General features: G+C 50.1%; 6 protein-coding genes across 6 annotated transcripts; 3 read left to right on the top strand and 3 right to left on the bottom strand.

Moving 5' to 3' along the window:
• Positions 1–3903: 3903 nt before the first annotated feature.
• Positions 3904–9756, bottom strand: N0V96_009881 (uncharacterized protein; the record flags this gene model as incomplete). The annotated part of the gene is made up of 13 exons (XM_053198026.2): positions 3904–5325; positions 6423–6695; positions 6752–7001; positions 7067–7243; positions 7307–7381; positions 7445–7545; positions 7614–7693; positions 7745–8422; positions 8479–8676; positions 8739–9252; positions 9316–9394; positions 9468–9511; positions 9667–9756. The coding sequence occupies 13 exons, from the start codon at positions 9754–9756 to the stop codon at positions 3904–3906; spliced, it is 3981 nt and encodes a 1326-aa protein (XP_053044517.2).
• A 1529-nt stretch (positions 9757–11285) lies between these two features.
• Positions 11286–12543, top strand: N0V96_009880 (uncharacterized protein; the record flags this gene model as incomplete). The annotated part of the gene is made up of 3 exons (XM_053198027.2): positions 11286–11290; positions 11359–12330; positions 12381–12543. The coding sequence occupies 3 exons, from the start codon at positions 11286–11288 to the stop codon at positions 12541–12543; spliced, it is 1140 nt and encodes a 379-aa protein (XP_053044518.2).
• Positions 12544–12546: 3 nt separating this feature from the next.
• Positions 12547–13503, top strand: N0V96_009879 (uncharacterized protein; the record flags this gene model as incomplete). The annotated part of the gene is given in 2 exon segments (XM_053198028.2): positions 12547–12552; positions 12568–13503. The coding sequence occupies 2 exon segments, from the start codon at positions 12547–12549 to the stop codon at positions 13501–13503; spliced, it is 942 nt and encodes a 313-aa protein (XP_053044519.2).
• Positions 13504–13985: 482 nt separating this feature from the next.
• On the bottom strand, positions 13986–14348 carry N0V96_009878 (uncharacterized protein; the record flags this gene model as incomplete). The annotated part of the gene is given in 2 exon segments (XM_053198029.1): positions 13986–14129; positions 14145–14348. 2 exon segments carry the CDS (start codon positions 14346–14348, stop codon positions 13986–13988), a joined length of 348 nt encoding a protein of 115 aa, XP_053044520.1.
• Positions 14349–17896: 3548 nt separating this feature from the next.
• On the top strand, positions 17897–18577 carry N0V96_009877 (uncharacterized protein; the record flags this gene model as incomplete). The annotated part of the gene is made up of 4 exons (XM_065758774.1): positions 17897–18089; positions 18151–18243; positions 18293–18487; positions 18546–18577. 4 exons carry the CDS (start codon positions 17897–17899, stop codon positions 18575–18577), a joined length of 513 nt encoding a protein of 170 aa, XP_065612541.1.
• A 4145-nt stretch (positions 18578–22722) lies between these two features.
• On the bottom strand, positions 22723–23633 carry N0V96_009876 (uncharacterized protein; the record flags this gene model as incomplete). Its single annotated transcript, XM_065758773.1, has 3 exons — positions 22723–23140; positions 23202–23406; positions 23468–23633. The coding sequence occupies 3 exons, from the start codon at positions 23631–23633 to the stop codon at positions 22723–22725; spliced, it is 789 nt and encodes a 262-aa protein (XP_065612540.1).
• Between the last annotated feature and the right edge of the window lie 799 nt (positions 23634–24432).

Raw genomic sequence — 24432 nt, 5'->3', positions numbered from 1 at the left:
CGAAGGAGTCGGTGAGTCCACAGTCGTCGTCAAAATACACAAATCTCCTCAAGCCTTTATCGTGCAAATGGCTCCAGGGTTGAGAGCTTAGGCGTGCTAGTGGAATGGAGTGTTTACCAAAGACGTTGATATGAAAGGGTAGTCCAATGAGTGGGCAAAAGTGGCATGCCATCCGCACACCTGCCAATCAAGCTATAATTCATACAGCTTTGTTTTTTGGGGAGGAGAACGTTACTACAAGTCATCGCGTTGTAGTTTGATGGCACTTTTTACAGGATTTTCATTTGGGACGTGAATTTTCTGGCCCACAACAGTTGAAGAGCCAGGAATAAAAGTCATTTTCATCACTCTCTGGTTTCTAGTCGCCTGGGTCATGATAAGTAGGCTTCATCCTGCGAATCGCAAGTAGGGAGCCAATGCGTTCCGCCGATCCCGCGACAGGCCATTGATCACACGGATCAGACCCGGAGTGTCCACGATGTGATGGTAAGACAGATAAGACACGTTGGGGTCATTGTTTTCACTTGGCCGGATACTGGGTAGAAGGAAAAGACCATGTGTATCGTGTAGACGCATTCAATCCCTTGGAACTTTGAAGGCAGAGAGCCAAGACCAAGCAAGTACGAAGTAGGTATGAGGTAGCAGTCCGGATCAGGTAGAAAGGCATTTTCAGCCCACTGGTATGGTTGTTTTTAGACCATGAATGCGTCACGGCAAGGCCATGCTGCGGCGCTAGTCATGCTCAAAGAGAAGACTCAATTTCCCGGACAAGGCCGTTGCAGAGTGGCAGCGATCTTTGGTCCGAATAGATTGTTCTCCAGACTTTGTGGAAAGAATATGACTCGGGACAGGCCCCTTTTATTTTACGAACATTGGAATGACATTTCTCCCTATCAGGAATTTGGGGTTACGGTACCTGGAAACTTAAAAGCCATGCCAATTTATTCAATCAATCAGAGTTTGGATTACTAACCTGAGCCTTTGGGGAAAAGCAAATTCTTCATGATCTTCATTCTAGAAACGTATCGACATACTGAGCTTTTAACGAAAGCGAGCTTTCACGCCTCCAGAGGTCGGGGAAGCCGACATCTTATCAGCCATCTGCCATTGAAGGGGTATGCAGGACTTGAGAGAGTATCTTTTCAAAGTCATATAAACATACTTGAGCTTTGGAATCTGTCTTCATCTCGCCACAATCAGCGCCCGTACTTTGCTGCACATCCTCATTCACAGCTTCTATCTTAGACACTATTTATCATTACGCCTAATCGACTTGACATATAATTTTAGTACCCCGAGACCATCATATTGTTGAAAGATCTTTGCCTGCTGGGTTCGATTATGTAAGCTGGCATTTCACACGCGACTGAAATTGAGAGCTAATTGATCCCAGGGTGGCGCGTGTCAGCGCTGACAAGCACCGCCTTTGCGCCTGTATTAGCGACCAGGGTCTTGTCGGTGTCCAGATCAATGACGAAGCAACAAAAGCAGTTGTCAACGCGTACGACGGACGATTTGTTTATGGTAAGACACTTTACCTTTCAGCTGTTAAACTTGATCGTCTCTAATAAAATCTTCTAGCTGGAGGCAATTGGTTTTCTGATGAGCTTCACGGCGCGCCGTACAGCGGCCCTTACGTACGTGTTCTCTCCCTCAAAAGACATTGTGTTAGGTTGCTTAGGTGCTGATGACAAATAGTGGCATGCGATAGAAGGAACAGTCAACGGTGCTAAAGATGATGGTTGGGTTGGTGGTGATGAGGCGCATGGGCTCTGCAAGAAGCAGAACTGCGACAGTGCATGCTTCTCGCCTGGAGAATCTTTCAACTGGCAGGGCTGTGGGCCAGATGACGAGTGCTTCACCTCCAAGGCAAAGAAGACCGATAAATTTGGTAACCCTGTGTAATACCAGGGTAGACTCAGACTGCCCGACGTGTTGAATTGGATAGGTACTTCGGAAGGTTATGTCGACTACTACGCACGTGAAAGAATAAAAGTTTTTGGAATTGCTTTTCTGGCGTGTTGTCAGCAAGAAAACATTGAGCTAGAAAGCCAGCGAGCCGGGTGCCACAAGATAGCCCGTCGACCAGGCAAGAACAATTCGAGTAAATCTCCTCAAGTTTCCGAACGATCTGGCTGAGGCTTGGTCATGGCCAAGAGAGGCGCAGTCGAAGCGAGATTCAGCGAATTGAGCAGCCTAACTCACCATCGCCACTCAAAGGCCGTGACTGGCGTCGAGCAAGGCACTGCAGGCACTCGATCTGAACCCCCAAAGACTCCAACTTCCAAAGAGCAATGGGTTACGGGAACGATGGTCTAATCAAGCTTGGTCAGAATCTTAACCTGTTTATGTGGAGATCCCGAGCTTACCGTTGCATTTTCTCATGGCAAAGCAACTGCTATCTAGAGTGGGACACATGGGAATCGAATCGAGCTTCCGAAAGGAACATGGATCTTTGATTATTCAAATAACTTTTCTTTTACCTCCTCGCTTGCCGTCCTATCAAACAAGATCGACTGAGCGGCTGAAAACCATCTAATTCGGGAGAAAGCACGCTGCTGCCTCACATCTGGACTGCAGCGCGCGACAGGTCTGCCAATGGGGTTGCTTGGGGGCAGATCCTTCGTACAGGGTAGTAGTTGGGGCTGTGAGATCTCATTGCAGCCGCCTAGTCGCACATAGTTAGCGCTTATTTTGCGTAGCAGGGTCAAACATCCTTCGTGATTCCGCGTTGGTGAATGGTTTTGATAAGTGATGCTAATTCCCGGATGTCTCATCCTTCCGTCGTTCAACCTGAAGTTAGTTCAAAATTGAGCCTCGTTGTCGTAGTGAATCGGCAATCGCTTCACGCATCACAGCAGTAATTTCCGCCAAGAACCTCTCAACTGACCAACATGGCTCTTCCACGCCTGTGTTATTTTCTCTATTTGCTCTTTACCGCATTTGTCGCCGCCGAAAACCGATTTCGTCGGCCACCCGGTCCAGGTCTCGCCTATGACTATAGAGACAACAACGCTTACACAATAGGAGACAATATAGATCTCCACTGGGACATGGACTACGACTCTGCTAGGTTGATATTATGGCAAGAGTCGGTGGGAGGCGGGAGCACTTTAGACTACATCGACGTCGCAGGTTAGTCGCATGACCTTCCGAAGCCAAGACTCAATGGGCGAAGCGAGGGAAAGCCTACAAGTCACGGTGCCATGGCTGACATTGAGTGCCCGGCTTCAGTGAGCACCTCTGCAAAGTCAATGAACTGGGAAGTCTCCATAGAAGACTTCCCCAATCCGAAACTTAGCAACCTCTACTTCTTCGAGTTACTCGGGCCAGGCAAAGAACCGGCAAACTGGGGCGTGACATGCCACTATTTCAACATCACCGAAGCCCAAGCAACACCCCAACCAAGCAGTACCTCTGTAGCAACACCAATGCCGACGACGGAAAAGAAAGGCTTATCGGTGAGGGCTGCAGCAGGCATTGCGGTTGGAGTTACTTTTGCTGCAGTGTTCGGCATGGGCACGATTGGGTGGCTTTTGTGCCGTAGACGACAAGCGAGGAGAGCCCCGATCACAGGAGATGAGAAGCACAGCCTTGATGGGATTCAGCAACAACAGTATCAGTATGGCCAATCTTCTCAGTGGCGGCCAGAACTGCCAGTTGAGGGGCATGGCTTGTATGAAATTTCCGCCCCCAGCATGAATGCCAGATACGAGATGGCCTCTCACCAAGGCATGGGCCAAGCAGGCTTTGGAGATGACAGGCCAAAAGCGTTCACAGATATGCGCTGAATATGTATCCGTTTCAGAAGAGGCACTGATCGCATTGGGTTAATAATAGTACAAAGGGTATTCGCAACTCCTCTCTCCAGACCGCTTTAGAGCAGTGCCTTCCCTACTTGGCCTACTCAGTGACCTTAGCGACACGTAGTGTTACAGGAACAGAAGTCCAATAATCATGCTCCGCGTGAAACCGCCTTCCCAAAGTCTCCCGTTTGCCCTCGGGAAAGATCCTCTGGATGCTTAGCAGGATATCACCGCGTGGCTCCTCCGGCACCTCGATCCAAAGCTTGTGTATCCTGGGCGGCCCCGGCAGAACCGGGATCACAAAATCTGGGGAAGCCCTCTTCTCGTCAACATCGCCTTCATAGAGACCCCGCTCCTCGAGAACCATCACTTCTTTTGCTATCCGCGCGGATAGTATCGCATCCCAGATTCCCTCATGCCGTTGAGATGCTAGAAGAAGTTCCAATGCCTGACGCCTTATCCTAGGCACGCGACACTTGACAGCTGTGAAGAACAATGGCGGAACCAAACCCGTGTCTGAAGCGTGCTCAATTTGATTCGTACAATCTTCTGGGGACGATTCAGCAGCAGGCGTCGGCATGGTTGCAGATGATGTCGCCTCAAGAAGCTGCCTCGCCGAAGCTACAACCGACGCAAAGTGACTCGTGTATAGGTCAAAGATAAGCTCGTTTCCAGGATTGAGAGAAGTATTGGTAATGATGTATGCCATGGTGTGGTAAATCGGCAGAGGCCCGTAGGCGACCCTCTCTCGGTCTGTGACGAAGTTCCATGTCCTGGCCTTGAAGACGTCAAAGGCTTGGATCCAGGATTCTAGCTCGTTACGAAGGGTCTGCTGTGTAGCGAGCAGCTCAAAGATATCGGCTGCATCTTCTGCTGGTCCGGCCGCGGCACCGTCTTTTTGCAATTGGTACGCTCTGAATAAGAGGCCGTCGAGGCTTTGGCTGGCGTCCCGAACTGATTGGAATAGCTGCCGCAGTGGCGGCCATATGGATGAGGTATGTTTAGTGCCGGCACCTTGGTAGAACTCGTTTGTGAGAAGAGTCGCTTGGATATCTAGTCGAGGTATGACGTCGACGAACCAATCGTCTGCTGGATCGCATGATGATGTCGGAGCAGAAGATTTCAACAAGCTTCCAAGAAGCTGGAGGCTGTGTCTGAAATGAAGGAATCCCGTCTTGTATCGCTTTTGCATGAACTCCATGCATATGTAGACTGTGCAGACAACTAGAACGACGCGTATTGATTCTGTACTGGGTGTCCGCAGATGCTTCTGAAGGTGGTAGATGGACTTGTTGTAGTATCGCAGGCTGAGATGTTCCTGCGGGTCCGCTATCTCGGGACTTAACGGCTCCCGTTTGACAATGCATGCGTCGGGATTTGTTGTCTCGTGAGTGGCACCCAGAGCGAGGATAGCATAGAGGATGGCAGGTTCTGTTGAGCTAGCCTGAAGCACCAAGGTCTTCCAGACCGGCGAATTGAAGACGCCAGGCAGTTGATTCGTGGTCCGGCTCACGAACCACTCGAAGTGAAGTTTATCTGTACAGCTTAGCTCCGCTAAGCCCGCATGTGTGTCGCAACGCGATGGAGATGATGATGAGGTCTGGAGAAGTGTCAGTGAGGGTCTGCGGGCCGCTGGGCCGCCACCCTCACCGCCGTAGCCATCGCAGATCTTGCCTGTGATGCTGCACCGCCGACAGGCTGGCCTTGTCTCATCACACTTGACTCTATGGATCCTGAGAGATCAGGTTAGTTCGAGTCCTTCTCATATCGTCCTATGTAATATCGCGACGAAATGTTCGGACTTACCTGCAAGGCGTGCAACTCTTCTTAGCTTGGACGGATGGCCGTGACTTGGATCCGGAGGTACCGGGTGGAGAACGGCCACAGCTCATGGCAACAAAATCTGACGAGACCTTACAGTCCGCCGGACACGCCGGGCTCGAACAATGGGGCTTTCGGCGGCGCGGCAAGGGCGCGCGACGCGAGATATCGAATGCGAGCTACTGCTATATTTCTGCCGGCAGAAGGGGAGGGTGGAGCTGAGCGACACCTTGGCCGGACCCTTTCAACTGGACTCGACCTAGAGGTGTTGTGAATCGAGGAGAAGAGGGGCTGACGTCAAAGGAGGTATGCGATGGCTTAAACTAACTTTCCAAGAAACCAGTGTTCGGTTACCATTTAACTGTGCTGATTGGCGGTCGCCGATAGAGTTTCATCGTCCCCCGTTCTGGTTGACGGCCGGGGTCAAAGTGTAATCTCGCCAGAGGGCTAAGCTTTCGGTGAGCTGACCGAGTCATGGCCTGATTGTGGTTGAAGCTCGACGCCTTACGGCCTGCAAGCTGCATAGGCCTCATACATCGCAGGTCGCGTATTGATGAAGGATGTGGTCTGCTTACAATTCAAGTATCTTCCTTGATGATGTTAGGCTGGGTCCACGACTGATGATCTGACCCTCTTTGGGCTGTGAGAAGAGTCACTTCTATTTCGCTAGCATGCCGTGGCACCAAGATTTGCTACACAGTATGTATGAGCCCGTACAAATATCTTGCCTCGCTGGACGGCTTGCATTCTTTCGATGAAAGGTTTCCAAATTCGCTAGCCCGCGTAAGTTCCAACACGCGGTCCAAAATATTCCCCCTTGGGCAGCTTCAGCAGCGTGCAGGCAGTAGACTCGCACCCACTCTCCGAATCGTTACCCCACCAGTTAATTTCAAAGCCGTGATAGCTGACGGCAAAGAAGATAATCACACCAGCAATGGCAATGGCAGTAGAGAAAGCCGCCGACAAGACGTAGTTGTACTTTGACCAGAACGCAAGGTAGCGCTGGCGGAAGTACACCATGCTCAGCCAGCCGGGCAGGACGGCCGGCCACATGTAAGCAATGTTGTACTTGACTTGAAGTTAGCAACAGAAACCACCGTGAACCAATCGCTGAAAAAGCTTACAGGAGACCAGCTGATACCACCGCTGAGGATCATCACTGGGTGGATCTTGGCGAACCAGTGGGTGCGAGGAAATTTGCGCTGGAAGTAGTAGAAAACAAAAGGAAGCGCAAATCCGACCGGGAACGCTGAGAGTAGGGCTGTGTAGATTCCACCAGAGCCGAAGACCTTTCGGGCACCCAGACTACCGAACAGCACCGCAGCAGTAAAGTAGGTGTTTACGCCAGGGCAAGTGAAACGGTCTTTTTGGTTCCTGTAGGTAGAAATTCACGTCAGTCGTCCGACCGTAGCAAGTATGATGTTACGCAGTATACTAACGTTGAGCAAAGATCCGGAATATTGCTGATCTGAAAATTCATAACGCCAGTGCAGACAAATGCTGAGACGAAGACGGCAACCACTTGAGCGGCGAAGGTGTGTCTCTGTGGGATCTTCAGGTAGTGAGCCAGCTTCAAGTCATTGGCAAAATCAAGAGCATGAGCCGTGGTGACATAACTACGAGTCTCGTAAGTTGATGGGTACTGGAGTAAAGAAGATGACAACAGGCCATGGACTTACCCGAAGCACTTGAAAAAGTTCATGGCCAAGGCATTGCCCGGCTCCCAGGCACCTCCAATGAACTCAGCAAGGACGCTGTACAGTGTTAGTCTTACATCAACTGCCAAAAAAATGCATCCACAAGTTAGGTTTGCTTACTTGAATTCGACTTCCATTCCAGTGGTAGCAAAGATGATGCCTGTCGGAATAACAAAGACCAGGGCAAGTGCAATACCGAAGAACACGACACCCACGCTCGTCTGGTAAATGGTTAGTCACTGAGCACCAACAACAGAACGACAGCAGCGCTATGGGTTGTTTGACTTACCTCGGTCGGCCATGCAGCAACTGCTGCAACACCGAACGCAATGGCGGCCAGATTGAGAATCAGATACCACCATTCAGGAACTAAGAGGGATGTCAGTACTACTTTATCTTTCGAATCAGCTTCAGACATACCTTCCGGGTAGTTGGACATCAGCCTTGTGTGAACATCCTTGAAATCTGTCGAAGCCTCTTTCTTGAAGCTGCGCCACAAACTCCGGAAACCAAGTGCGATATCGTGGCGATGATAGAGGATGGCGTAAGACACAGTAGCGGCATATACGGCGAAAAAATAGTAGTACATAGTGATACTACTAGCTGCGAGGTACACAGGGGAGTACGCCTGGTATTTGGCTTCGTCGAGCCACCCTCTGCCATCCAAGATCTTTGAAACGTTGTATGAGCCACCAAAGTGATTGTACATCAGATTGGAGTTGATAGGAAGGTAGGCAGTGTTGTATGCATTGGTCCAGTAGAGCCCGATGATTGTGATACCGCCCAAAAACACGCCGATGAAGGTATTGAAGGTGACACGGAAAGGGACAACAAGAGGCTGAACTACGTGTGTGGCAACATTCCAGTCAAAAGTCGGGATGGGGTTAAAGCCGAGACCCTTGTTCACACCGGTGATGGCAGTGAGTGTAAAGTTGTTGGGAGCAATCCAAGCAATCCAGTTGAATAGCGAAAGTGCACCGAAGATGTAATCGGGGAACCAGAACCACACAAACATGGCGGCGAAAGCAACCATGAAGAATCGGTACCGCGACATGTTGTATATCTTCTTGAAAGGACCGGGGACCGGATGATTTGCCTCTGTAGGGGCCATTAGCATCCAACGTCATATGTTTAGTCTCGTAACGATATCATACCGTTGTGCAACGAGCTGTTCAAAGCGATGGTGACTAGAGAGGCTGGCCAGAGGCAGAAAGATGGGTAGACTAGGAACCTTCTACACAAACCAGCCAGTCCAAATCCCATCAGGTTCGTAGAAAGAGCCAGCAGGATCTGATAGCTGAAAGACTTGGCATACTTCTGGCCAAAGTACCGATCCATCCACTGCGTAAAGACTGAGATCCTCTTAGCAATGGGCGGCCCAATTGGTGTACAGCAATTGTAGAGAACAACTCACTGATGTATCTGGAACTCGGCAGGGTCTTCCCAACACTTGCCATGATCGAAATGAGCATATGCTCTTTCTTGTTGAATGGTCCGGGATTGAGGCTGTGTCGAACGCCAAAGAGCGTGAAGCCAACATCGGGAAGCCATTTTTCGGCAGCTTTGCCCACTGGATACGCGAGGAGTTGTACAACTTCCGCGCGCAACGTGATAGAAGGCTGCCGCACGCTAAAGAGCTGGTTAATGAAGGCGATAAAAACGACAAAGAAGAGACCAATAGTCCAGGCACGGATCGTGGCGACTGGCATGCTAGTATCGTCATGAGGATCGACTACAGCGCGAACTTCGGCGTAGGGGCTGTTGGTAGTCAACAGGGAAACTTCGATCTTAGTCTCTGAGATTTCACGACTATGCGAATCCGGGTCGGTGAAAACTTCTTCGTTGGCGAGGAACTCCTTCAGACGCTCGAGGGCTCCTGCCGGGAAGTTGGGGTCGAGGCCATGCTGTTGCACTAGTCTCTCGGCCGACTTTGAGATGGGTTAGAGATTGAAGCTTCCTGGGCACATCGGTGGTAGCTGAAGACTGCATACCTCTTTGGCCTCCTCGAGAGATAGGGAGCGCGAAAGTTCTCTGGCTTCGAGGACTTCTTCGGGGGTGGCATTGAGTTGCCTGTGAATTGTCAGCATTCCCGGTGACTTGAGATTGCCTGTCGTAAAGGCCACTGCGGAACTCAAGTAAGTACCTCGCTACATCGTCGATGGACACCTTTTCATCGAAACTCTCTCTCTGTCAAAATATCAGATTGACTGATCTGTGCATTCGATCAAAGTAGGTCAAACCTGAAGGTTTGCATCTGCAGGTGAGACCACATCGATGGTGTCTCCCGTCTTCTCATTGAGTGTACCCATAGTGATCCGTGACTAGACAAAAAGTTTCATTACCAACATGTGCATGAGGTTTGGAGTCAAGAAGAGAATGTGTCGCTCCAGGAAGATAGCCGACGGGATAGAGATAAATAGAGTCCGAAGCATCTTATCTTTATCGGCGTCTTGAACAGAGCAAAATCACGACCTTAACTAGGCCGGCAGTCAGTGGCGTCAACGTCCGGGGTCTTTGCGTTGCCTGGATGTATTCTGAGCTAAGGAAGGATGTTGGCAGGATACATCTGGTCCCGCGTTGGTCTGCTTGGCGCAACCGGCTGTTCATTCCAGAATCTCGACCGTGGGGTGGTCCCAGATCCTCCGTGTCCTAACTCCGCAAAGGACGCGCCGGACATGCGGTCAAGTAAGGTAGCTTTTCTTCAAAGCTTGCGTGCAACAGCAAAGATATCTCGGGCGAAATGACCCAAAGGCGTCACATTACCGAGGTCCACACCCAATGAGGTACGCCGTTACACTCTTGATACTCGCGCCATATCCTGAAATGCTTATGAATCTTATAAGATGCTCGGTTTCGGTTACTGCCGTTCCTTTGAACGCGCTGACATCTGAACGGCTTCTTCAATCGGCTCCGGTGAAGGCATGTTGGTTACGTACCAGTATGCTTAATCAGTATCGACCTCCCGCTGTAAGTCCCCATTCGACCCGTTGAACACCAGATTGCCGGGATTCTGCAGGGATAAGGTCGGCGGGAAGTGGGCGGGTACCTCGTGGCGCCATTAGAAACCAGAATGACGGCTACGGCGAACGAGACCTACTCGGAAAGGTGTCTTGACAGGTCACAGATGTCCATCATTCTATGGGGCTTTGGAATATTGTGTTCGAGACTCGAAGCCGGTCTAATTGTCGGGGTAGACCCGACTACATGCTTATAGTCGGGCAAAGGCCGCAGTCCTAGAAACGATCGAGAACAGAACTTTGAGTGTTATGGAAATGACAATCTCGGTGTCGATTTCTAGGCTTCAGCTCTTCAGCTGTGACATCCGGTGATTCAGCCGGTTGCTGATCTCACGTTGACTCGCTGAATATGCCAGTTGCAATTTACTTCCTAAATTAAAGGGAAATTCTCGTTCTTGACAACGCCCTACGTCTAGAGCACCAGTGTCCCCAATCAACATACGTCGAATATGCCATGGAAAGGGTGGCAATCTCAATCTCCATGACCAGGATAGGATTACTCGTATCATGCAGTCGAGTTCCCAAGTGGGCCGCCTCCGGCTGACGTGCTTTATCTCCACGTTGACGCCTCTGGGAATAAGAGCTGCCAAGCCTTATCCCCAATCCACCCCGACGTCGGGACAAAGTCACCCCAATGACAATAAGTCGAGCTGCTTGAGGAGAATCGGTTTCCGTAGCGAGTTTGAGTATTTGTGATGCGAAGTCTGACTAGAATCAAATCCGTTGTTATCTGCCTATCTTTTTCGAGTAGAAAGGCCCGTCGTATCATTGAATCAGCGGCCAAGTCGCGATGGGCGCCGAAAACGAAGAGCTGTTCGACGCAAGCCCCCCTCCGTATCGAGCGCAGCCACCAACTCGACGCTTCTTGATTCGAAGACGCCGAGGACGTCTAATCACTCTCGCGGGACTTGTCGCTTTTCTACTTTTCTTGTCTCATTACAGCAATGCTGTTCAGGAGCCCTCGCACAGCCAGCCAGAGCAATTGTCCAGAGGACTGAGCAAATGTGGTGAGAATAGCTCGCGAAGCGCGAGCCGAGATTCGCCGTCACCGAATCGGTCAAATCCGCGCTGGAATTCAAAGTCTGGACAGCAGCGTGCCATTGTGCTCCGCAACGCAACTCTCTTTGATGGGGAGAAGGTCCTTGCGGCGACCGTCGATATTTCGTTTGAGCACGGAGTTGTCAAGTCAGTGTCTGAGACACGGGATCAGGCGACTTTCCCAAACGATGCGGTTGTGTATGATCTCAAAGGGAGATTTGTTACTCCAGGTCTCGTTGACATCCACTCTCACCATTTGGAACTCCCTTTCTCTTCGGTCTCAGCAATCGCAGACGTAAATGAGAAGCCTGGACTTGGTCCCATTACTCCTTTCGTCCGTGCGATTGACGGTTTCAAGCCATATGATCCTGCGATCAAGATCATTGCGTCCGGCGGTGTCACATCCTCTCTGAATTTGCCGGGGTCTGGCAACATTATTGGTGGCCAAGGGTACTTGGTAAAGAATCTACCGCTTCCTGGTGAAAATGGCGAACCAGTTGTCGAAGAATTGTTACTCGAGCATGGAATTCCTGAATCGCGTCATCAGCGATATCTAAAGATGGCGTGTGGCGAGAACCCGAAGCACCTGTATGGGCATACCCGACTCGGCAATGTTTGGCTTCTAAGACAGCACTTGGAAAAGGCACAGAAGCTCAAGTCGAAGCAGGAAGCTTGGTGCCAAAGAGCTCAGCAACTCCAGTCCGGTGGTCTATGGCAAGAAAGCCGAGTGTCCCGATTTGTGAACAAAGTAGGCGAGCGACCGGAAGATTTGGAACTAGACGCAACGGTGGCTCTTCTCAGAGGAGAGTTCAACGTCAACATCCACTGCTATGAACCCGAAGACTTTGAGCGAATGCTCGATGTGCTCCATGAGTTTGGGGTTCATCCGCAGGCCTTCCATCATGCTCTCGAAGCTTGGCAGGTTCCTGAGTTTCTCAAGCAGCAGGAAGAGTGAGTACCTCCGCCCTGTGAGGTTGGGAAGACGTCCTTACACTGGCCAGAAACATCACTATTGCCACCTTTGCCGAGAACTCGCTCTTTAAGCATGAAGCCTACGGCGCGAACCTTCGAGGGCCCAAGATTCTCGATGATCATGGCATCCGCGTGGTTTTGAAGTCGGTTAGTAATCATCGTTTCCGCATGAAGTTCAGGATCTTTGACTAAAAAATGGGGGTATATTTTTGGTAGGACCATACTGGTGAAAGCAATCATGCCAAGTATCTCATGTACCAAGCTGCTGTTTCCCACTCGTTCGGCTTGTCCGAAAACAAAGCTCTGCAGTCCGTAACCTCTGTTGCTGCACAGTCCATCTATCAAGGTCATCGAATCGGCTTCGTGCAACCCGGGTATGATGCGGACTTGGTTGTCTGGGATTCTCATCCTCTTTCAGTTGGGGCTACAACCGTTCAAGTGTATGTCGATGGCAGGGAGGTTCTCGACATCAAAGACTCTATTCAACGATTAAAAATCCAGGTTTCACCAACGAATAACGTTGTACCGGAGGCTCGACCGTATATTTTGCAGGAAAAGAAGCGAGATGTTTGTAATCGGGCCACAGTCCCGGGAGCAAACGTTCTCTTCACCGGCATCAAGAGCTCTCTTTTGGAGAATCAGCTCCCTGCGGTCACCTTGGCCGTCGAACAGGGGCAAGGCCTTGCCCTGGTGGTTTCTAACGGTCGTATCACTTGTCTAGATGTCGAGTCCAGGTGTTGGTCCACCATCCAACATGACAGTATCGTGGAGATTAACCTAGCCAACGGGTACGTTACCCCTGGTCTGGTAGCTTTCGGCAACAATCTTGGCATTCTCGACATTTCTTCTGAGCCGTCAACAGGTGACGGATCTCCAGGATCAAAGGTGAATGCACTTGATACCCAGAAGCACTTGCATAGTGCTAAGTATGGTGTTCACTTCGGTGGAAAGGGCTTCGGCAGAGCAAGAATCGGTGGTGTAACAAGGGCGATCACGGCTCCGATCTTTGGAGGCGGTATTCTTCAGGGCGTGAGCGTCGGCTTGCGGACAAGCGAGAACGCAACAATATTGGGAGGCGGAATCTGGAAGGACGAAGTAGCTCTTCACTTTGCTATTGGCCAAGAAGCCAAGGGTAAGTTACTCGCCTCCTGAAGAGTCCTTATGTTCAATTAACCCTCACGCAGGCGATGATACCCCAACCGTGTCTTCCGGCGTTGAGCGACTGCGTCAAATTCTTCTTGAGGGAAAGGATCAAGGCCAGTCTCCAAGTAGTGTGTACTCTCGCGCCTCTCACGGCTTTCTTCCAGTCGTCGTATATGCAGTGAACGAGGTTTGTCAGATCGACTCTACCATTTGAGTGGATATGCCGGATAAGAATTGATTTCTCGCAGGATGATATCTCGCAGATCGTGCTCCTGAAGCGAGAGTTTCCCGCCGTGAGGTTTGTCATCTTTGGTGGCCATGGAGCACCTCTTGTAAGTCAATCTTTGCATTTTGGGAAGATGAAAAACTGAAGCAATGACACCCAGATTGCGAAGGAGCTCAGAAAAGCTCAGATCCCCGTCATTCTGACTGGAAACCGGGGTGCGCCTGATAAGTGGGAGAAAAAATCCTCATTTGCGGGCCCGCCTCTCTCACCAAGTCCTGCCCAATTCCTTATTGATGCTGGTGTTCTTGTCGCTCTTGCGGTCAGAGGCGACTCCAAAGTCCATGGCTTGGCCCAGGAGGCGCATTGGGTCGCAAAATTCGCTGGGCTGACGGACAAAGAGGCCATCAAGCTAGTGTCAACAAACTTTGACGAGATACTCGGGCTGAACGGCAATCTTCGAGCGCCAGAAGGGTCTGGGGACGTACTGGCCGAGACCACTGTCCTTGGCGACTTTGTCGTCTGGGACGGAAGTCCTCTGAATGGCGAGGGAAGTGTGGTCCTGGCTGTGCAGAGCGACGGAAAGATTGGAGACTGTTGGCCAGATGTCGAAGGCGCCGTCCTGTGACATTTAGGCTGCAGGCAACCGGTTTCTGTCCAAGTGAGGGAGTCAAAGGCTGAGCGTAAAGTTGAACAGTCAGCCAAGCTTGATCATCGTCCCTGATAATGAATTCACAAAGCACAATATCAGTGGTAGGCTGCGAGTCGAAAGAAACGGGGCGTACATGCGATAATTCCCATTTCAATAGAGCAGACTGTACTCAAGCCTAAGTCCACATCCTCAAAATACAGCAAGCTTTGCATAATTCGGAATGCTTGATTTTCGTTCCGAATGAAGGTCATCCAGGTGCCAGTCGGTGATATCAATCACCGATACGTAGCGAATTCTCACGCCCCTGTCTTTGACTTCGTGCTTCCGAGCCCGCCTGCCGGGCTTACCTCTCACCTTGGACGCGCGTTGTTGACGCGTACCTCAGGCTATAAGACGCGATAGCGATGTTGAGGTTACATTTTATCAAGCTACTCTCGATGGTCATGCGGCATCAAATCATCAACATGGTGTCTGTTAGTAACACATACTTACCCTATATTGATTAAGTCCTCTAAGTCTAATGCCACGGGATGTAATCGCCCACGATGCTTTACACATGTGGCAAAGTCCCGCAATCCAAGGCTTCTGATATCTGAAGCAGCCGTGGTGAGTTTTCTGTTTTACATGATCAGGGAGGAGCTAATAAGCAGCCAGGTCAACTGATGAAGCCCGGATTTATCAGACATCCAAAGATACGTGGGTTGCGAAAGCTGAGTTAGAAGGGGCAGTAGTTGTTGCGCCCGGTACGCGACTTACTACCATTTTTTCGAAAGTCCACTACTTGCCTAGTAGGCGAAATATACCATCGTTACCCCCGTGTATTCAAGAGAAGCTGCGTCCAAGTGCCAAGGTGCTAACTCACTTCGCAACTTCACCTTCTGTCCAGTAAAGATTGTTTGATCCCACCTAACACTTTCAGCATCATCTGATAGATTCGTTCAGAGAGAGAAATAACGCGTACGCCATTTTTGAAGACGAACTAGGGGCACCGAGGCCTGTCTCTTTGAAGTCACACCTAGGGAGATGACTGTCCCGTTGCTTAGACACAAAAAGTCACTTCATAACATCCGCATCTTTTGACGCAGCATGTAAACTGACGAAGAGTCTGCCATCTTATCGCTATCTCGCTTCAAAAGAACTAATGTACCTTGTGCTTTACGGCACCGACCTTCTGAACCCGTACAGCGCGACGTACTGTCCTAGCGGCGTGTGTCTGCACAGCGTTCTCCTACCCATCCTTCTCGAGAATATCATGAGCGTTACGAGCAATGACCTCAAGTGTTCCGATATTCTTAACCTAAGAATTGAGCTGAGAAACGGGGAACATGCATTCCACAGGCGCATATGGATTCCAAACTAGCTAAACATGGGGATTTCAGCAGGAAGAGAGAGATATGAGGACCTCTTTCAGCCCCTTAGTCTTGCCCTGGCGGTCAGAAACATCGCAGGTAGACTGGTACAGAGCCTGGCAAACGCCGCTTCTCAGGTCAAGGGCTGTGGCCCAGGTCGGCATATTAAGGACGTTAACACAATTTACTGCGAGCCAAGAATTGGGCTGTCGTTACTGAAAACCGTTCTCAAAGATCGGTGAATATTGCTCCGGTGGGATCAGTTCGAGCAAGATGACGGACACAGTGGAGACCAAGTCAAGACAAGGCTATGATTCTTTGCAATTTCTGGTTGAGGTAAACCTCGTATAATAGAAACGTGAGCAGCTGGGGTCGCAGGCTACGGTATTGGTCGCAACGTGAGAACGCGGCCATCATCATCCTCATCATCAAGGCGCAGATAAGATCATTCGACCTTCTTCGCCCTCAAACAGTGGGGGAAGAAACTTTGACTTTGCACTAAGTTTATGCTGATGCGGAGAAGTTGTTCAGAGTTTAAAGACGAACAGACGCCAAGATGCCAAATTCCAGCCCGAATCACAAATTCTGCGTGGCGAGAACGATGACCCGGCCCCCGACCTTTCGCCATCGTCCCATAAAGAATCTCCAAATGTTGTAATGGCAGCTGAGAATGAGCCAAGCCTCGTAGCTTACAAGTCTGTTCATATAGCTCTCACACGCGAAACATTGACGTTGTTCGAAAGTCTAAAGCTGCTCTGCTCTAATTCGGCCGATCGCGTTCAGCCAAGAAGCTGCGCCGCATAAAGTACGCACGGTATTCGAATACATGGAGAGGACTTAGCGTAGACTTTGTCCGTGGTGATGAGTCGAAGCTGCGGTGATGAGCCTTTCGACACGTCACGTTGGTGGGCAACAACTGCTGAATAGACCGTAGGTGTTGTTGGGGTAGTATTTTGAGCTCTCAATTATCAGTTCATCAGCTACATGGGAATTAAGGTTGTTTGCCACGTTCGAATAAGCTTGAAAAACAGTCGCTAAAACTTGATAAGATCTAAGCTAAGAGAAGAACTAGCGGTTAAAATTCCCGCAAAGGCATGGAAATGCGGACATAAACTCATCACATTGCGTGTCGGGAGCAGCCGAAGAGCTACTTTTCACTATCCCGCAGAGGTAAACTCTTGCTACAGTCTGACCCAGTCTCTCTAGAGTTCTCCAAGCTCGTGAGGGGTCACCAAGCAGTTAGCCACGTTTCAGGGAAAACCCCAGCTTTCGGATCGATTGGGATAAAACCTGTAGACAGCATCTGCCGGCTACACAGCTATTGGAATCGCTCGGCAGACACCAAGGTCGAAGATGATCTTTTTTAATGACACTTCGTTAATACGTTAGTTATTTTCTACATCGGGACTCTAGGACGCCGACTACGGTCGTATTCTACCTTTGACATGGAACTCGGCTGCAAATCGTTCCCGGACATCACAACTGCCAGCGTATCGTATTCGTCCAAACTAGAATCAACACATGCTCAGATGAGAAAGCCAGAGTTCGATAGATAGCCATTCATGCCTCAACGGTTCTTGAAAGACATGAGACAAGCTAGCCTATCGTAGTTACCCCTTTACTGTAAAACGGTATCTGATCCCTGTCCTTGCTTCACATCAGCCGCCAAAGCTGCATCGTCCAATGAACACGGCAGAGATCTGAAGCACAAGCGAGAACAGACTCACATGACGTGCGCACCTCTCGCTGCGAGATGGCGCAGGCGGAGCTAGTCAACTCATTAAGCTAGGCATTTTGACTTGGCGGTCGAGCATCGTCCACTCATCTTTTGCATGGCCTCGTCGATCTGGAAAGCATCAGCCGTCTCGCGTCATTCTGTGAACTTTGAGAAGTTTCCATGCAGTTTACCCCTCCGTACATGGTTTTAAGCCATGCCTTGATAGGATGAAGCCGCTCTATTTTCGGGGCATGAGGTGGAACGTTGCTGTTGATGGCAAATGCGCAGCCGCTCCGGTTCATGAGAGAACGTGCTCATTTCCGTCAATATTTGATAGATATAAAGAGGTTAGATCTTCTCATACCCTCCGTACTTTGAAAGGTCAGTCTCATTGCTGTCTTGGACAAACAGGCTTGTACCGCAAAGAAATTTAACTGATTTCCGCAACCATATTTATCATTATGCTCAATCTTTGGAAAGAGGCTCTTGTTGGGGTCCTCCTCATTGAGTCCTTTGGCTCAGCTATTGCTCTGCCTCCTCGGCCTCTGATGGCTAGGTCAGATGAACTCTCCGCTAAGGTCCATCACATCAAGCAGCGGGACAATTTGTCTCCTTATGCAGGACTCTTTATCCGAGATGCTGATGAAGATGATCGTGAGTAGTAATGACATTGTTGAGACTTGGTAATGGGTCTCACTGCTAACTGGTACCACAGCACCAAGACCACCGAACGGTCCGCCCCGGCCTGATAATAACCCGCCACCGCCGCGCCCTCCTCAAAGGGATGAGGATGACGACGATGACGATCGTGAGTTTCCTCCAAGAGGCTAGATGTTCATCTTCTAACATCGAGACAGAACCCCGTCCTCAACAGACTCCCCCACCACCACCTAACCCTCCTAACCCGCCTCCCAATCCGCCTAATCCGCCTCCTAATCCACCTAACCCACCACCAAATCCGCCAAACCCTCCACCACCCAACCCGCCTCCCAATCCCAATCCACCGCCGCCACCACCACCAGCCGTTATGAACATGGATGATGATGAAGACGGTATGTGAACGATGCAAGACGCTTACTCATATGAACAGAATGATGCTAAGTTTCGTAGATGCCCCCGGTCAGACGGACATGGACGACTAGGCTCCATCGTCGAGGTTGAATATGAAAGAGACCAGGCTCGTTGCGAGACTTTTACTTTTTTCAAAACTTTTGGGGTCAAGTTCTATGGAAAAAATAAATTGAATAGTGTTCCATATCACTTTCTTTTATAGCGTTGTTAGGCTGGTGACTTGGCTCGAATTGGAAGCAGTGATTAGGGACGACATCATGACAATCAGTGGGATCGTAATCGTCTATACTTTAGCGACAATTCATATACTCTCCACTTCTCCTTGAATCTACGTCCTCGATATCAGCCAGAGGAAAATGAGTAAGTCAGCAACGGAGATCTGTAGCAATGGCTCTATGACCTAGGGTATACTTTCCTCCAGCTTGCAGCACTCTTCGACAGGCGATTCCAGGACTGAAGCGTTGCAGGTCACGTTGAATTTGACATATCTTCAAGCTGCTCACGTTTAGTCGTACTGGTGGCATACTTCTACTGAATGTATTCCCCCTAGAAGCCATTCAGGCTTTCTCAGATTTGACATTACGGTGTGGGCGCCTCGATAATTTGTGGGCATCCATGTCGCAATTCCCACACGACCAAAGCATCTCAGCAAGCTTTTGATAAGACAAAGTCATAGACGGATAAATGCCATGCCAGGATAGGCTTTTCTTCCTGTATGAAAGCCTACAAAAGCCAAATGATTGACTCGCGAGATTGCACGCCCGGTATCAAGGCTGATTATTATCGACAATGGTATCATGTTGCTTGAAAACGCATGCAGAAGGAATGAAGCAGAGTAGTAAACAGATTCTCGGTTGCACACAAGCTTTCGGAGCACGGCACCGAAGGCCTTCACCTCAACCCAATCGGCAATTCATCTGAATCCGTTATCAATCACTGAGAGCCTCATGATCAAGCTTCAGCTGGCTCTCACTTCACCGAGTTACATCCGTCCCCGTGTCGTGTCGTATTCTATAGTAAGGCCAGGCGCGGGAAGTTGTAGGAGAGACCTCAGGGGCTATGTCGCCGTCAAATAAAAGACGCGGGAGCTATGCGGGGCCCCGAGCAGTGAAACAACCCCAACTCTTCATCCCGATGCTGTCATTAACACGGGCGCAGTATTGGGCGGGGATTACTCACGGCAGATTATTTTTGGCTCCAAAACAAGCTTTCCGTGGTCCGCCTCACGCCCCGGAAGCCGGTAGAGCTGAGCTTTGAAACATTTGACCAGGGCTCTACGCTGTTTGGCGCTGTAAGCAAACGACAAGACGATGTTCGCCAGGGGCTTTAAGGAGGCCAAGTCATCGATGTCTCGCTAGGTGGAAAAATTGTATGCTATCTACTTCGACTGATTCTTGGTCTACTTCGCTTGCAGCAGGCCTGTAACAAGTAGGTTGCGATTCAGTGCAGGCACGATTGATCAAAGAGACGCCAACAAATTCTGTCATTTAGAAAAAGCCAATCGTGGAAACTCACCGAGAAAACTGTAGGTCTGGGCTGTATTGACTGATTATCATAATGTCTTCATCCATAGTCAAGGTTCGTGCGGCTTCAAGTTCCCTCTATCTAAGAACTATCAGGTTGGATCCTATCGAGAGGTCTCCCGCTCACCAGAACGATACAGTTACTGAGAAGAAGAAGAAGACAAGGCAATAAGGATACCACAGAACTTCTCCAAGCGAGGCAAGACAACGAAAATGAGAATGAGCCAGATGAGAAGGACGACGATTGCGATGATGACGATGATGAGAAAAAATGCACGAGAACAAGAACCGGGCAGCATAGCACAGCGACAGCGACTCAGACACAAGCACAACCATCTGCAACTACTACGAGTCTGCCAATTAGTGCGCCCGCTCCTCCTTCATCGACACCAACCCTTCCATCTTCTTCCCCTCTCCCACTACCACCACTGCCACCGCCGACCTCTTCGACACAGCCGACCACCTTGGTAACATCGATGTTGAGCGTTGCTCTATCTTCGACCCCAACTCCTCCAGTGACAGGTGCCTCAACATCTACCACACCTCTTGCTGCAGAGACATCGAAGATATCATCCACTATTATTCCACTGCCATCAAGTTCGCCATCGATTACCAGTTCATCAGTGGCTGGTGCTCCGGCAACGACCGCATCACCACCGCCTACACAAGCTAGTACCAGCTCAAACAACGCCGGTAGGACAGCTGGAATCGTCTTTCTGATTCTTGGTGAGTGGAGACTTGAGATATCCATGGGATGAGCACAAGTAAAAGCAGTGACTGATATGCTGGTGACATGCAGCTTTTTTTGGCCTGTTTGCAGGCTTCTTCTTCTTCAGGAGGTGGAGGAGTCGTCGCCAAGCCCGTAGAAATGAAAAGGCGAAATCCGTGATAGGAGAAGCACCAGCCCCCCCTCGTCCGGACAGGCCTGATAGATCTGAAGGCCCAGGTCTTCCTCCGCTGACCTCTAATCCACCCATGGTGTCACTTCCACCTCCACCTCCGATCCAGCGAACCCTTGGTCAGCCACCTCCCAGATCATCAGGTTTCCGCGACTCATCAACATCCAGTAGGTACGGCGTAGGAACGGGCCCAAGTCCACAAGCGCAACAAGCACTAGATCAGAGCGCCTCCGTCAGAGCCGATACCGTACTCGCACCGAGAGAGGAGAAGCCGCAAGCGACTTACGCGATCCCTGCATTCTTTCAATCTGCAATCGAACGAAGACAGAGGAATGCAGAAATGGCACAGGCCCGGGTAGAGAGCTGGCCTCCCCCTCCGTATATTGGGAGAAAGGAACCGAAGACAACGTCTTTACGGGGGATGATGTCAAGGCTTTCTAGACCTTCGAATACACCCATACTGTCACCAATGTCGTCTACGGAACAGCAAACATTCTCAACTGTCTCCCAGGAATCCTTGATTCTTCCTTGGCGAAGCTCCACCAGCTCAAGTAACTCCAGCTTGTCGAGCGGCTGGGGTGACGGGCCTCCAATACCTACGCCTGTTCTGGTAGCGGAGAAACCGTTGATTGGACGCAAGATTTACATGACCGCGGTGAATCGGGGCAGTGAAGTTGCGCCTGTCCAGGAGACGCCAAGACAAGTCATATGACAGAGCATTTGGGAAAACGGTTGCTTGAACTTGGAAACTTGTGGTGTAATTTTTATTCTTCTCCAAATGCACAAATCAATGCTCGATATCACTCCCAAGGCGTCTTGTAAGACCACTCCAGGTCCCGAAAGTCAATGCACCAGAAGGGTGCGTGCCAGACTTACGCAGGTAGAAACCCGAGGTTAGCTCTAGCAAACGCATTCACCGCAAAACAATGAAAGACACTTGAGTGCGGCTTCACATAAACCCGACGTCTACTATACCTTTATCTGCAGTTCCCCAAGTGTACCAACTCGTACAATTTCGTCGGAATCGAAGGCTGGTCTGAAGTTCTAGATGATGTGCAGATAGCTGACAGATGCCGATGGGGCGACAGCCAATGAGGGTCTTGGCGTGAATGATTCATAGTTGCTCACTTGCCCTCATCTTGTACACCCAACTCAAATTTCCCCAATAGCCTCTCGTAAAGTCGGATTGGCAGATGCTGATACATGGATGGTGCTAAATGATTCATTTTGACTAAATCCATATGCATGGGAAATGGTGTCAGAGCCTCAGCCGATTTGTAGATGCCCTCCAATAGTCTGTCAACCACAAATACATTTTACAGTATATAGGTATTCAACAGAGTCCCAGTGGAAAACGGAAGTACACCTCTCACTTCACACTTATCACTTCAACCACTGTCTGCTACATTCATTAATCTGTTACCCGAAGTCGAGTCAAGAACCCTCATCCAGATCGATGTTCCCGCTAAATGGCAAAGTGCCACGACAGCAACTGAAACACCTGCAACACCTAAATCAACCCCATCAAGGCAAGTTTTCCAAATTTCATATCCTTCCTCTCAACTTGCTACTTTCATGAGTGAAAAACTGTTTTGCCGAACGGATTGCCTCGTCGCGTGCGTGGCTATGAAGACCGAATTGAATCGACATCGCCTGAGCTTTGTAGACTTTCTCCAATGTTTTGGACCCAGCTTTGCTTGACGGCTCGCTAACATTGAACGCCATTCATGGTAATCAGGACTTCAACATTTCTTTGTACCGATACATGTACATGGTAAAATATAACGATCTCAATCAGGAAGAGCCATCTCTCTTCTTGACGAGATCTGTCTCAAAATCGAGTCCGGCTTCCGTTCTCACCACGCCATACAATGACGAAGAATCGAATGCCCGCCCTTGAATATCTGAAATTTTCTTCGCTTCTTTCAGATGCCCAGCAGCAATATCGGCGATATGGAGACGCACACCGGCCTGCTCTGCACAGCTCAGGCCATGCCCGACATCCTTCATCGCCAGGGACAAGTCAGACCACGGCCTCTCGTCACGAGGCGGTAAGTAGGCACCGGTCGTCAAGCGCTTTGACATGCCCTGAGCCAAGGGCCCAAACTGTTGTCCGAGAAGATCTTCCATTACCTCGCTGCCGAGTCCGGACTTCTCCGCAAAGACTTGGGCCTCTGCAACCAGCTCCATCATTCCCGCGGTCACAAAGTTTCTGCGGTAGGTTAGCACGGTTACATCACATCTGGTAAGATGGTTCAACGTCTTCTACTCACCCGGCCGTCTTCATGATGCTGGCTTTCTGCACGTCTTCTCCTAGACGGATGATGCCTCTGCCCATGACGCCGACGATGAACGGCCTGATCTTCTCTACGGCATCATCGGGTCCAGCGACGATCCAGAGCAGCTTACCCTGCACAGCGATTGGGCTCGCCCCGAACACCGGCGCAGCAATAAATTGGGCTTCCCTTTGCTGCCAGCCTGTCTTTCGCCTTTGCAGACGACAGGGGGTGGACCGTTGAAGTGTCGACAATGATCTTACCTGTCAGATCAACTATGGCTGCGTCGTCCAGGATCGCGTCCAGTGTCGCCTCGAGTGCTTTATCGTCGCTGAGTGAGATGAATACAATGTCCGTGCTTTTGACAAGGTCGATGATGTTCGGTTGCGGCGCGCCTCCGGCTTTCTCGAGCGGAGCGCCTCGAGACATTGTTCGATTGTGAAACTGGAGGCTGCCAGCAAAGTGCGTTCTGAGATGATTCTGCAAGTTTGTGGCCATGCCGAGACCCATCGATCCGAGACCTTATTGGCTTGTTAACATGCACACTAAGATCAGAGACAATAAGAAGTAGTTGGCACCCACCGATCCATCCCATTCGCGGGTGCAAAGCCGAAGATACGATTGAAGCCGCACTCATCTTGTCGGAGAGTCAGATAGTTCAGGCGAAACTGAAGTTCGAAGGTCAAGACGATGTGATTCTGATGATCAAGTAAGGTACCTATGAATGATCAATGACTCGCAGTGATGGTCTCCAATCATATTGCAAAGAAGGTCTGCAGGATGTCTTGCCAAGAGTGAGTCAACCGTGAGGTTAGCCGGGCATCTGCAGATGCGCAATCCCCGCACCTCGTCCGTCGGTGTTCTCTTCCGAAGCCCGACTCCGCTTTCGGCGCTCCGGCGAAGCAAAAAAAGGTACCACACGTGAAGGCTAAGCACAAGCAAGAAAGCTCACTCTGGTCACTTCATACGAACTAAATCTTGAAAATTAAGTCTTTGACTTGAATAAAGCTTCCTAGACGTTTTCCAGTATTCTAAAGCTTCGGGAGTTTGTATCAGGCATCTATGATTTTTATTTGAACCGGGAAGAGGGTCACTATGCTTAAGTCCAATGACACTGCAACTCCACGTAGGAACGAGAGATCAAGCGGAGGTAGTAACAGGTATCATTGATAAGGATATATGGAATGAGCTCTCGCCAATATCCAGGTCGCTCGTCCGCAGACACACT

This window comes from Colletotrichum fioriniae (assembly GCF_027942845.1).
Source record: "Colletotrichum fioriniae strain IMI 355084 chromosome Unknown scaffold_13, whole genome shotgun sequence".
Taxonomy (NCBI): domain Eukaryota; kingdom Fungi; phylum Ascomycota; class Sordariomycetes; order Glomerellales; family Glomerellaceae; genus Colletotrichum; species Colletotrichum fioriniae.
The sequence above is the reverse complement of the archived record's forward strand: the minus strand, read 5'-3'. Positions and strand labels throughout refer to the sequence as shown.